The sequence below is a fragment of the Numenius arquata genome, chromosome 3, assembly GCF_964106895.1.
Source record: "Numenius arquata chromosome 3, bNumArq3.hap1.1, whole genome shotgun sequence".
Lineage (NCBI taxonomy): Eukaryota > Metazoa > Chordata > Aves > Charadriiformes > Scolopacidae > Numenius > Numenius arquata.
The window spans coordinates 18,368,561-18,381,954 of NC_133578.1; the positions used below are offsets into that span (position 1 = coordinate 18,368,561).

At 65.7% G+C, this 13,394-nt stretch overlaps 1 protein-coding gene across 1 annotated transcript in view; it reads left to right on the forward strand.

Moving 5' to 3' along the window:
• Positions 1 to 759: 759 nt before the first annotated feature.
• The window catches only part of SPEG (striated muscle enriched protein kinase), a 40,049-nt gene continuing 27,414 nt past the window's right edge, over positions 760 to 13,394 (forward strand). Inside the window, exon 1 of the mRNA XM_074145809.1 lies at positions 760 to 1,168. Within this exon, the coding sequence (XP_074001910.1) occupies positions 760 to 1,168 (409 nt within the window). The remainder of the gene's footprint in view (positions 1,169 to 13,394) is intronic.

The window sequence follows — 13,394 nt, forward strand, 5'->3', positions numbered from 1 at the left end:
GGGCCCCGTGGGGCTGGCTCCTACCCGGGGTCTCGCGTTGCAGGAAGCATGACGGTGTCCTTTCCCTCCACATGCCACCAGGGTCTCTCTGTCCTGATCCGGTGACACCACCGGAGAAGGGGAAGGCGGGGGGAGGAAGGCTGGGTCCCCCCGCCCCGAGCCTCGCTGCTAATATGGAAAGGCGCTGGCCCCTTTCTATCTTTGCAAGCGGAGCTGGGCTGCAGGGCCGGGGCGGCGGGTGCGGAGAGGGGGAGCCCGGCCAAGGAATGTGACATATCAGAGGCAGCTGCCACTTCGGGAGAGGGGGCAGAGGGAGCGCAGCTCGCCGGGGGCCGCGCGGGACGGGACGGGCGAGGGGGGGGACACCACGGCCCCAGCGCCGGGAGGGCTCGGCCAGCGGCCGGCACCTGCAGGGACTCGCACCCAGGCCGGCGGAGGAGCAGGTGCTGAGGCACGGGGCGGGCTCGGGGTGGCCGCGGAGCATGGGGTGTGGGTGCTGCGCCGCGCCGGGTGCTTGGTGAGTGGTGACTTGGCCAGCGGCAACCCGAGCCCCCACCTAAAAATAGCCCCTCGCTTGCCCACGGTGCTGCGACCTTCGGGGCTGCAGCCGGCTGGGGGGGAGGCACCGAACCGGACGGCACCTGGACTGGGGGGCACCCCTGGCAGGAGCCCAGCACCCCCAGGCCGCAGGCAGGGGACAAAGAGGGGCACGGCTTGGGGCGGCAGGGGTCACGGGCACAGGCAGCGGAGCGGTGGACCATGCACCGAGCGCAGGTACGCAGCGGCACGAGCAGGGCCAGCGGGGACCCTCGGGCGGCCCCGCCGAGCCCCGGCATCCCCCCGAAGCGCGCCAAGGTCACATCGGAGCAGGGGGCACCCGAGGAGGGCCCAGCTCGCTCGGCGGCGCCGGCTTTTGTGCGGAAGCTGAAGAACGCGGCCATTGGCACCGGCTGCGACATCCGGCTGCGGGTGGTGGCTGTGGGCAACCCTCGGCCCAGCCTCCGCTGGTACCGAAATGAGGAGCTGCTGGCCTCACGCGAGGAGGAGTACGGCACCCTCTGGATCCGGGACAGCAAGAAGGAAGATGCCGGCGTGTACACCTGCATTGCTGAGAACGAGCGGGGAGAGGCCATGACCAGCGCCGTGCTGGCCATCATTGACATGGAAGGTAAGGTCGGCGTGGCCGCCGCCACGGCTGCGCTGGCACAGCTGCGCTGGCACGGCAGCGGGCGCGGGTTTGCCGAGGCTGGTGGCAGTGCTTTGCAGGCTCCTGCTGCGGTGCATGTCCAGGGCCAGCCAGGGCCAGGCTTTGCTGTGACCCACTGGCTGCAGGCTGGGGTGCCCGGTGCCGGCAGCAGCGGGGTGGCTCTCCAGCCTGGAGCAAGCATGTGGCTGCAGCGCCGGCTGCCAGGCCAGGCAGGGTGCCAGGGCCGGGCATGGAAGTGTTGGGAGCATGTGATGCTCAGCCTGCTCGGGGCAGGAGGAGAGAGAGAGACACGGCTCGGGTGCATGGCACCAGTGCTGCCACCCTCTGCAGCCACCAACCCGGTCCCCAGTAGCCCCAGGTGCCCCCACACAAGCCATCCCTATGCACCAGCTGCCGGTGGTTAGAGCTGCCTGTGGCATCACCATCACTGCTATCCCAAGCACTGGGAGAACTGGGGGGTGGAGCCTGACACTGCAGGAGGCGGGGCTTAAAAGTGGGTGGAGCCTGTGCCCCGCAGTGGGCGGGGCCCGGTGGTTAATTAGTGGGGGTGGAGGCTGCTCTTGCTGGTCCCCCAGAGCCCCGTGGTTGCCCGTCTGCTTACCAACCTGGGCTGTGGCAAGCAGGGTGTGCTCCTCTGGTCTACGGGATGCAGGTGGGCCCCATCCTGCACAGGGGCCGAGGCAGTTTTGGAGCCCAGCCCCCTCTGCCCCAGGATGGAGCCACCATCCCTGGGGCATTGAAGCCCTGGGTGTTGGGGAGCGTGTGGTGCTGGCCGGTGGCACCGCTCCGAGATGTAAGCTGTGCCATAGGCGTCGGGACAGAGAGGGCAGAGAGTGAGGGGAGCAGTGCTGAGCCCCAAGGCGCCGGGGAAGGAGCTGCACCTGGGGCTTTGCAGCATGGGAGGTGTGCTGGAGATGCTGCACCTTGCAGGGGGGACTGGGTGGCAGTGGGGGGGGCAGCAGGAGCCTTTGCAGCCGTGTAGGGAGCACTGGAGGAAGAGGAGGAGTTGCTCTGTGTGAGCCAGGAGGCTGGAGGAGTTGTGTGTGGAGGGTGGAGGAAGGCATATGTTGCTGCTCATGGGTCTGGTGGGGGGACAAGGAGAGCAGAGAATGCACGGGAGTGGTCCTGCCCCACAGTGGGTCTCTGTGGGGTTATTGTGCATCGCACCTTTGGGAACCATGGTGCTGTCTGTACAGAGAGAGTGAGAGACGTGCACTGCCCCACAGGGCAGGAGCAGCCTGTCTCGGGGGGGCTGGCGGGAGGGGGTTCACCCTGTTCTCACACTCCGGTGTGCCGCTGCACCTCTCCATGGCTCCGCTGGCTCAGGCCCCCCTGCTTCTGCCCAGCGGCAATGCCTGATTTCCCCAGGTGCCCGTTCCCGTTGTGCTGACGCACGCATCCCTGCTCCCGATTCCCAGCCGCCGGCCCTCACCGCCGCCTTTCTGGAGCAGCTGAGGGAGGGACGGAGCAGCCAGGATTGCCTAAGGCATGGGGTGAATGTCACCCTGCCCCGGGCGCTCCTCCCAGCGGGCGCTGCCATCGAGCAAACAGCCACCCAGAAAGCCAACTCTGGGGCAGGGATGTTTCTGGAGCCACGCAGGCTCCGGGGCAGAGGGCTGGGTGAGGAGCCATGGCAAACCCCGGTGTGGCTTTGCCTCTGCCCCAGGGCAGAATGGTCTCTGCGGTGTGCCATGGCAGCGACCAGGGAGCACTGTGTCGCCACCGGGTGCTGAGAGGGGTGCTGGTGTGGAGGTGATGGGATGTATGGGGGGGTCCAGCCCTGTCACCTGGCCCCGTTGCAGGGTGCTGGCATCCAGCGCGTTGTTCCCCCGAGGCCATTTTCTCCAAGCCGGCAGCCAAGTGGTGAGTCGGGTCATCGTGTGAAATGGAGGAGCCGTGCCACCGCTCTGCACCCGCCTGCCCTGACACCCTGCCAGGCCGGGTGCTGCGGCTTGCCAGCCTCCAGCATGGAGGCCCTGGCTGCTCGGGGGCTCCTCACACCCCCTGCTGAGACCCTGCTCTCCAAGGACCATGGAAGTCCCACTGGTGTCTGTGCCATCCCCATGACAGGCAGGGACACCCTGTCCTTGTTCCCTGGGGAGCCCTGTAATCCAGGTCATCAGCCAGCTGAATGGGCAAGGGGGATGTCTGCAAGGTCCCTGGGCAGGACAAGCTCTTTCTCTGGGCTTGGGGTTCTGGCACCCCATTTGTGGAGGTACTGATGTGCCCTTGCTCCATTTCCCTCTGCCGGGTCATGGTCTCTGGTGGGCACAGGGCTCTGTCCTCCACCTTCCCTTCCCAGCACACAGGCCAGGCTGCAGCTCTCCATGGGGTTGACACTGTCTCTCCCCAAGGTGGCTCAGGTCACTGCTGGTGGGGTGGGGGGGCTCCGTGCTGCCCAGCTCCATGCTCAGCCCCGGCAGCTCCTGCACCAGCTCAGCATTCCCCCTTGCTCACACAAGCCCGATTTAGCTCCTCTAATCCCTTGCCCTGAATCTGTCGCTCCACCCCACTAATGATTTTCTCCTGCTCTTCTCCCAGGTCCCCCGAGTGCGTCAGCGCCCGGTATGGGGAGGAGGGAGTGCTCCTGTGGGGCTGGCCGGGCAGATGGACACAGGGGCTCCAGGGGGCACACCATCCCCACCATGTCCTACCCTCCCCACCATGTCCCACTGCTCTGTTCCTCTCCTGGTGCAGGTTCTCCCTTGTGCCCCAGCTCCACGGGTGCAGGTAGGGTGCGTTGTCACCCTCACGTTGGCACCAGGGTGGTCCAGGGGCTTCCCAGGTCCACGCAGGGACCCTCCAGACCCTTCCAGCCACCCTTGTCCCTACTGTGGCTCCATCGCCCCCAGGCTTGCTAAAGCCTGTATCACCTCTCAGCTGCATCTGCTGATTTTTTTCCCTATAAACCCGATTAAATCAACTCTTAAGAACCTGAGCTAATGTCCTTTTAGAGTCCAGCCCTCCTCGCCGTGCCAGCACTGCCTGATCATCCCCGCCGGGGCTGCCTCTAGTTTCAAGGTTGGATGTGTCTGTCTTGGGCTCCCAGAACAGCGTCTTGCTCCCCTCGCCTCCACCTGCACTCAGCAATCAAAACTCCTTGGAACCTTTCCTCTGCCCAGGGAACAGCCTGCACCCGCCTGGATTTGGGGGCAGGGAAGGGGGTGGGAGCTGTCTGTGCGTGGTGGCCCTGTATGGCCCCTTCCCATCCAGCCCGGAGTTATGGTGGGGCAGTGTGGGTGTGCTTTTGCGGCTGGTGGTGTGTGGCAATGGCACCCCGGTGGGGACGGCTGCGCTGACAGTGTCCCTGGTGGCTCAGCACCTCTGCCCATTTATCTCGGTGCCTAATTTTAGTCCCTTACTTTGCAGTGCTGTGCCCATGTTTAGTGCCAACTGCCCCTTCCCTCTGGAGCCCCTGCCAGCCCTGCTCAGGGACTGAACAGACCTAAAGCCTCTTCTTGCCATTTCCTCCCTCCTGTGGGACTCTTGGGGCTGCCTCAGTTTCCCCTTGCAGTCCCTGGCTGTCATGCCCCACCTCCCTGCCTGTCCCCTGAGCCCTAGGGCACAGCAGCATCTCGGAGGAGGCCAGGATGCAGCAAGGCTCCAGCCCAGGTTACCATGCCCCACTGTGGGGTCAGCACCGTGCCAGGCTGTGCCAGTGCAGGGTCTGCCTCTGCAGAGCTGCTTGGCCAGTGCCACCCAGCTGCTGGTCTCAGCTGCTGCAAGGACAGGTCCCCTGGGCTGGACCTGCCCCTCGGGATGCCTGCAGCCAGCATGGCTGGTGGGTGGACTGGCAGTGCAGCCACCGGTCCCCAAGCACAGCCACGCACCATGGAGCTGTGCCCATTCCCTGGCCCCAGGGGTGGCACTGGGGCCAGCCTGCGGGCAGCTGCTGGCCACTCGGGCTCCCAGCTCTGTCCCCAGCCACCTGGGCTGGGGGCTGGCGTGGTGGCCACGCGTGCCGGCTCCCCGTCCTGGGGTGCTGTGGACCAGGAGGGCTGCTCACCGGTGAGCAGAGCAGTGGGTGCAGCTGTCCAGTCAGTCACCCCCACCCCTGCCCTCTTGCCCGCTGCTGGGGGGTTATTTTTGCTGAGGAATGTGCCGTCCCCTCGGATTCTGGCAGGCTGCAGGGCTTGTGTTACAGCCGAGAGGCTGAGACCCAGGCCCGCGGGTGGGTAAATATAGCACCGCCGCTCGGGACTGCGTGATGGGGCGACAGCCTCTTCCTCCTCCTGGGCTGCCCAGCGCTCCACGCTCCCCTCCTGCCTCCCAATACCAGGTTGCTGGCTTGTCCCCTGGTATGGTGACACTGGGATACTAGCTGCTTTGACCCTGCTGCCTGCACCCCTGCCTGCTTCCCTGCCTGCTTCCCCTCCTGCCCTCTGCATGCAGCCCCTAAGCCCCAGAGAGGGGGGATGCCGGGAGCGGGGCTGGCAGGGCAGGGGCAAAATGCCTCCTGCCATCCTGCTCCATGTCCAGGCACCCCAAGCCAAGGTCACATGGCTGTCCTGCGTCCCTGTGTCCTCTGCCTGCAATGGGCACCGTGTGTTCGGGCGTCCGTCTGGTGGCAGCAAGCGGAGGCGATGCTGGGGGGACACCTGGGGTGTCCCTAGCACTTGGGAGAGGGGTCACAGGAGAGCATTGCTCTTCCCCAGGGACAGAAAGCTGCTGCAGTGCTGCCCCATCCCATGATGAGGGCCATCCTGCTGCATTTATTTCCCCCTGGGGACACGGCTGGGGATGGTCCCCCACCTCCCCAGGCTCACAGCACATCCCCACTTCCCGCAGACCATCCCCAGCAGCTTTGGGAGGTGCAAACACATGAAAGATTCATGCCCAGGCCTCCTCCTACCCAAGATGGCTGTACGCACCCGCCACCCTCAGTTATTCCAGCACCGAGACAAGGGGGCTGATGGCCGGGGCTGCGTGGCCGGTGCCCAGCCAGTGCTGTGGCACAGGGGCAGGATCCATGCAGAGCTGCCAAGGAGGCCCAGCAAGGCCTGGGGAGCTGTGGTTCTCTCAGCAGAGCATAATTAGCCCTGCATTTCAGGCAAGTTATCTTGCTATCTGCTTTGCTGGGGGCCAGTGTGTGTCCAGCAGGTGAAGCTGGAGCCAATTGGCAATGGGGCCACCTGCTCCAGCTCTGCCCCTTGACCATGCCATGGCCACGCTGTCCCCTGCCCTGTATCCCTACCCTGCAGAAGAGCAGAGCAGTGCCAGGGTTGCCCCTGGGCTAGGGCAGGCCAGAGGGACCACCCTGGCTGCAGGCTGCTGCGACCTCCCACCAGATACCTTCTTTGCCCTTGTGGGGAGATTTGCTGGTGTTGCTGGCTCTGGAAAGGACTTTCGGGTCCCGCAGCAGGCACAGCCCCTCAGAGGTGACCCAGCTGCTCCCAGGGGTGCAGCATCTCTGGGGCAGCCCAGAGTCACTCCTGGAGCTTTTGCTGAGGGATGGCCAAGTGGCAGAGGTGCAGTGGCAGGGAAAGGCTGTGTGGCCAGCCAGCCAAGAGTCATGGCCAATGGGGCAGCAGACATGGCAGTCAGAGAATACCCGAATGACTGTATTTTGGCTGGGCACATATGGTCCCTCCCTGAGGCCAGCCCTGGGGCTGTCCCTGCAGGTGCTGTGGTGGTAGCATCCTTGCCCTGGCACCACCGTGTGCCAAGCCCAAGCCTCGGTGCACCTTCCTGGCATCCCTGACCAGGCTTTTATCCCACTTGAGTGTAAAAAAAAAAAAGGCACAGATTGTGCAGGTCTGCCGCAGGACCACAGGCATCCACAGATGAGGTGAGAAAGCCTGGCAGGGAGACCCTGGTTGCATGGACCCTGGTAGACATGAGTCCCACAGCCCACCCCTTTACCCAGCCCTGGCTTGGGGGTGCCCACCTCTGTCCCCACCCAGGGCTGGGGGGCCCAGCAGAGTCCTCTGGCTCTGACAGGAGATTCCCTTAATGCCAGCTCTGGCATTCGTGGGACTCGCCTGACGTGCAGGGTCTCCACGGAAACCCCGCAGCATCACTCGAATTGTGGGACTGTCAGAAATGTTGTATAAACAGCTCCTTTTGTACTGGGTAATTTGCAAGTTATTATGGAGCCATGAAAAGCCTCACGTTGGGAGTCATGGGCTGGGAGGGGAAGCGGAGAAAAGCTCCTGGAGCTGCCAAAACGTCGTGGGGAGCGTGATGCTTGTGTGCAGCCCTGCGTGGGGCAACCGGCTCCCCAGGGGACAGGTGAGCAGCATGGGGACAAGTGCTGGGTGGGGAGGCCTCCAGCAGCGTCCCCATGGATGCTCTGCAGTGGGAGAGGACAGCACAGATAGCAGGTGGGGCTGGGATCTTGGCAGCCTCTCCAGGAGCCTGGAAAGGGGGCTGGTGGGTTCTGTGGGTCTCAATGGCTTGGTGAGCTGGGGATGCAGAGCACCAAGAACTGGGGAGGGGTGGGGGCGCAGCAGGCAGGCAAGGCCCCGCTGAGGTTGTGGGGCTGGGACTGCTCCTCTGGCTTCTTTGCAGTGTGACACAGAGAACAGGGACAGGCTGGCAGGGCTGGGGACACTTGGCTGGCGCAGGTGTGCTGAGGTTGTGCCAGCATCCCCAGAGCACTGATGGGTCTTAATGGCCTTGGCCAGCCTCACCAGGGACCCCCACTCACAGCTGCTGCCCACACCTCAGGAGCCCCATCACAGCTCAGGCACCCAGGCACCCAGTCCTGACCCGAGTTGTGCCGTGGGTCTTCACCCCAGGATGAGGGGAGATCTTGTGTGTGTCCTGCAACATGGACAGGGACAACAGCCCACCTCCCCTGGGTCATGCTTGTGTCCCCATTGGCCACAAAGCCGTGATGCTAGCCCAGGTTTGAGCAGTCCAGCCCTACCATCCCGCTAGGGTCCTGATGCACCCGGGGGGCAGGGTGCAAGGTCTGTTTTAGGGGACCATGTGCCTGGGGCTGGAGGCTGTGTGGTTTGTAAGGGATCTTGTGCTGTGGCGTGTGCAGTGCCAAGGGTGTTGCTGCGAAGGACTGCGCTCGTATTAGCCCTTGTTCGTGTGCAGGTGGGTCAGCAGTGCTGGGACCCACACCCACGCTTTGGTGAGGGGACCTTTCTGCATTGCTGATGGCTGGAGGATGTGGGGGACTGAGCCTGGGTCTTGGCTGGGCAGTGCCATGGCACAGCGTGCTGCTGTGTGCAGGGTTGTGGCAGCTGTGGCAGTGGAGCTGCCCTGTTTGGGGGCAGCGCATGGAGGGCAGTTGCGCGCAGCGCTGGCGTGGTGTGGTGTGTCATTCTTGTCCCCGTCGGGGTGCGTGTGGGAGCCGCAGTGGTGGGTTGTGCCCCATAGTGCTGAGAACGGGAGAGAAGAGCCCCTGCCCCAGGCAGTGGGGCAGGACGGACCCATGGCAAGGGACAGTGGAACAGCCACATCGCTGGGCAGGGGGCTCGAACCCCTGGGTCCCGCGGAGCCGAAGCCAGCGGGGGGGGTAGGATGTGTGCTCCCGCCCCGTGGTTGCCCTCGCCCCCCGCCACCTGTGCCCTGCCTGTCCCCCGCCGCTGTCACTGTGTGCCAGGGCTGGCGGGGAGGCGGAGGCGGAGGCAGGCGGGGGAAGGATGGAGGGAGGAGCACTCCAGTGATGCTTCATGCTCACAGCTCCAGCCCTCCCGAGAGCCCAACCTGGCGAGCCCCTTCCTCTCCCTCCGCCGTCCCCGGCTGCCGGCGGTGGAGGATGGTCGGAGCATCGCTTGCCCCCCCGGCGTGCTGACAGCGGGGACCCCGCCGGGAGCGGGCTGGCGTCCTGCCGGGCCTGAGCCGGTGTGACCGGGCCAGCGGGGCTCTGCAGAAGCATGAAGAAGATCTGGGTGAAGAAGCGTTTCCAGGTAAGGGCTCCGCGCTGCCGCGCCGGCGGGTGCCGGGGGGAGGGGGCAGTGACGGGGAGCGGGAGCGCATCAGGATGGGGCTGGGGATGAGGATGGGGCTGGGGATGTCCATCCGGCCCTGCTGCTGCCACCCGGGGCTCCCCAGGGCTTCGCCCATCGACAGCTCCAGCCCTGCTTGCAGAGCCGCCAGCCGCCTGCCTGTCCTCGCCAGCCCGGACAGAATGGGCAGAGGGCAGGTGCTGGGCACCGCCTGTGCCATCAGCGGGGCTGGGACCCCTGCCGGGGGCTTCCCCCTACACCACCCTCTCCCCCCTCTGCTCTCCGGAGCCGGGGCGGCAAATGGATGCTGCTTCATGGCTCCCCCCGGCCCCGCTGCCGGTGGTCACGGAGCTGGAGACGAGGCTTTGCATGCGTCATCCCCTCCGCGTCAGGAGCATGCCTGGCACAGGCAAGGCTCCTCCGCGGGCCCCGCCACACGCTCCGCCACCGAGCAAGGAACAAGGACGTCACTTGGCCTCGGCAGGGGGTGGAGGATGGGGAGCATCCTTCCAGGAAGCCCCCCGCCCCTGACTCCCCCAGGGTGCACAAGGCCACCCCGCTGCTCCACCCAGCGCAGGCACGTAGGCTCCCCACTGTCACCCTGCCTGGTGGCTCAGCAGGGGCTGGGGAGGGGCCGTTGCCTGCAGCCTCTTCCCAGGGATGCAGGATGCTCCAGGGGGACACAGGTCCCCGGGGATGCTGGGAGCCAGGTGGGGTCATCCCTCCGGGGCAGGGTGGATGGCACTGCCTGGCTGCCCCACATGTCCTTGGGGGCAACAAGCCCAGGGGCTTGTCTGTGTAGTGGGGCAGGGTCCTGCTGTGCTGGCTGAGCATGGCGGGTCTTGGCACACCCACAGCAGCTGTCCCCGCACACCAGGCAAGCCACCCACTGCCTTCCCACCTCACCCCATCCCTGCTCCCTGTCTTCCTTGCATCAGTGGCACCAGTGCCATGAGGTGCTGGGCTCCACATGCCAGGTGGTGGCAGGCTGCATGGCTTGTGCTCCATGGCCCCAGGACCTTTTTTTCCCCTGACTCCTTTTGGCCCCGTGGCCATGGCTAGGGAAGCCATGTGCTAGGGCCAGGGCAGGGCCCCAGCCTGGGCAGGGGAGGTCTGTGCCTGGCATGGGGGTTGGAGGCAGCACCAGGTCTCACCCGGCTGCCCCATGGGGCAGGGCTGAAGCTGGGTGCTGATCCCAGCCAGCCCTTCTCCCCACCCCGGGCTGGGTGTGCACAGAGCGAGCTCATGGGGCTCCCCCACCCCTTTTTCCAGGGTGCAAATGAAATCCAGGCAGGCAGCACACCTCCCACTCTCCAGCTGGCCCCTTTGCCCAGAGCCCAGCCCCATAGTGAGCCCTGAGCTGCTCCTGCCCCCTTTCCACATCCTTCCTTGGGGGTGACCCCATACCACCCAGCACTCGCTCCCTGCCAAGCTGTGGGTGGGTGCTGCACCCTAGGGGGGTCCGGGCTGCAGGGTGCCCTAATCCCACAGGGACCTGTTGAGGGGCAGAGGAGAGGGGGTTCAGCCACCCCATAGCTCTGGGCAGTGGGGCCCAACCCAGGCCTGCTGGGTGCAGTCACCATATTTGATGAGGAGCTGATGGCGCCAGTCCCTGGGGAAGCCACAAGAGCACCCGATAATGGCACTCAATTGCATTTTCATTTTTTAATGGGGGAATTATCCGCCGATGGTGCAGTTAATCACTCATCTATCTTTCCCTGGCCTGGAAGACGGGCTGCCAGCCAGAACCAGCAGAGTCAGCCGAGGAGGGGAGGTGAAGCCTGGCTCAGCCTGAATACAAATGTGTCTCGTGCAGCCGCTGCCCTCTGGCCAGCACCGCATGCAGGCGGGGGGCTGGTGGGAGACCCCAGCTACTGCCCACGAGCAGCTGCTGCCGCTGCAGTGGCAGCAGCTTTGGAGCATGTGAAACGAGCCTGTTGCCCTTCCAAGGGCAACTAACTGCTGGCCATGCTTGGCTGGCTGTTGCCGGGGGCTGGCTCTCTCCAGGGGCTGTCCGTCCCTGGGGGCTGGCTGTCCCTGACCCTGCTTGGGAGCTGTGGGGAGGCAGGAGGGGCTGGCAGAGCTACGGGTTTCAAGAAGGCTGGGTGGCCATCCCTGGGCTCCATGCCTGGGAGGGCATCAGTGTCCCGGGGAGACCCCGTCACCCAGACTGGCTGGGAAGGATGCTCAGCCCTGGCAGCCTGACCCTGCCTGTCTGCGCGCCGCATCCCCACTCCTGCCTGCCTTGGAGATCACCCCATCCCTCTGCTTCTCTGGGAGAGGCCGTCAGTGCTCACCGGACCTGGCAGTTGGGTCCCCCTGGGCCAGTCCCTCCCTTGGCAGGCATGTGCCGGGCTCTGGGCTGCGGCACAGAGGGCAGCCGAGCTGGCAGGGAGCACCTGGCGCCTCCGCCCCGTGCTCAGCTCCTGCCTGCCTGCCCAGACGGCGCGGGCGAGCGTGGCCCCCACGCTGCCAGCCCCGCGCAGACGGGCCGGTCCCATGCCGCTTGTGCCAGGCAGCCTCCCTCGCAGCTGGCACGGCCTCCGCCAGGGATGGGGGATGCTGTCCCCGCGCTGGGCCCGTGCCCGTGGCCATGTCTGGGCCAGTGCCTGGAAGACGCTTTTGCTGGCCCAGTCCCCATGCTGGCATGGGTGGTGGCTTTGAAGGGGCCGCGGAGCATTTGGGCACCCGCCTGGGCGAAGACCTTGCTGCAGGCGGTGCTGGCTGCAGGCAGTGGTGCTGGGGTAGCCATGGTGCCCAGGGCTGTCACCCCCCAGGCAAAGGCAGTGGTGCAGGGCTGGGGTGCACAGTGTCACCCTCTGGGCATGGGTAGTGGCACAGGGCTGAGGTTCACAGTATCACCCCCCAGGCATGGGCAGCAGTGCAGGGTTGGGGTTCCCTCAGTATGGGCAGTGGCACAGGGTTGCCATCACCAAGGGGAGTGCGGGTGTGTGTGTGCACACAGGTGCGTGTGAGTGTGTGTGTGCACTGCTGGGCATGTGCTGCACGTGTCCACCTACACCCGCCCACAGCTGTGAGCGCGGGGGTGTGTGCCTGTGGGTACCCAGTAGGTGTGTGCCTGTGGGTACCCCGTGGGCGCGCAGCCGGGGGTGTGTGTCTGCCTGTGCGTGCAAGTGGTGCCGGGTGTGCCCTGCCAGCGGGAGGGTGTGAGTGGCACCACGTGTGTTGTCAGTGTATGTGTGCGCGAGCGGCTGTGGGTGTGAGTGGTGCCGCGTATGCTGCTGTGGGGTGCGTGCGTGCGGGTGTGCCGTGCCAGCACTCTGCCTGTGTGCGTGAGCAGGCAGGTGGCACCCTGCCATGGGTAACGCTCTCTTCTCTTTTCCTTTGCAGAAGACCGGCCACTCACGGCGCTTCGGGCGCTTCACGCATGGTGCGTTGAGTTACCAGGACCGAGCTCCCCCTGCCCCCCCCCGAGCGTGCTGGAATGGGGTCCGGCACCACTGCCGTGCCGTGGCTGGGGAGGGGGGGCGGGCAGCGAGCAGAAGCCGGGCAGGGCTGGGCTGCAGCTCGCCAGCCCCAAAACAGGGTCCTGGTCAGCTGGGGGCTCCCACTGTCCCCCGCAAGCCCAGGCTGCTCCTGGCCCCACAGCTCCAGTTTCTCAGAGGGTGTTGTGGCTGAGCTGGGGAGCCCGGTGTGGTGGCAGTGCATGGGGCAGCTGGTGGTGTGCTGGGCTGTGGAGGGGCAGCTTGGGGTTGGGGGGGGAGCTGTGTGGCCCCCTCGCCCCGGGCCGTGGCATGCAGAAGAGGAGAGCGGTGGTGAGGCAGGGGACACGTTCCTTGCCACAAGGGTCTGTTGTGGCAGCATGTGAGGGCTCAGGCGGTGGCAGGGAGGAAAGGCTGGCTTCCCTGGCTGCACAGGGTCGTCTTTACTGGGACAGGACATCAGGGTGGCGCTGATCTGGCCTGGCTGCATCCTGCCTGTGGGGAGGCTCTCACTGATGCCCTACCCTGAGCATCCCCTGCTTTAAAAATCAGGGCCATGCTGTGGGGCACGGCTGTATCCTGCGGTGGTTGCCACTGGTGGGGTAGGGGATGAACAGAGGGAGGGTGCTTGCACAGGGACACGTGTCTGTGTGCCCCAGTGCCCCCATGAGTGGGGCACTGGCTGTGGGCGTCCAGCCCCAAGCTGCGGTGCCCTGTGGAGCACAGGGATGTGCAGATGCTGCAGTGATGGGGCAGTTCTGGCAGCTGCGGGGACAGGAGGCAGCTGTCCTGCTGGACAGGATGTGGCTGTGGCACAGGGAGGGGGTGGTGCCGAGCACT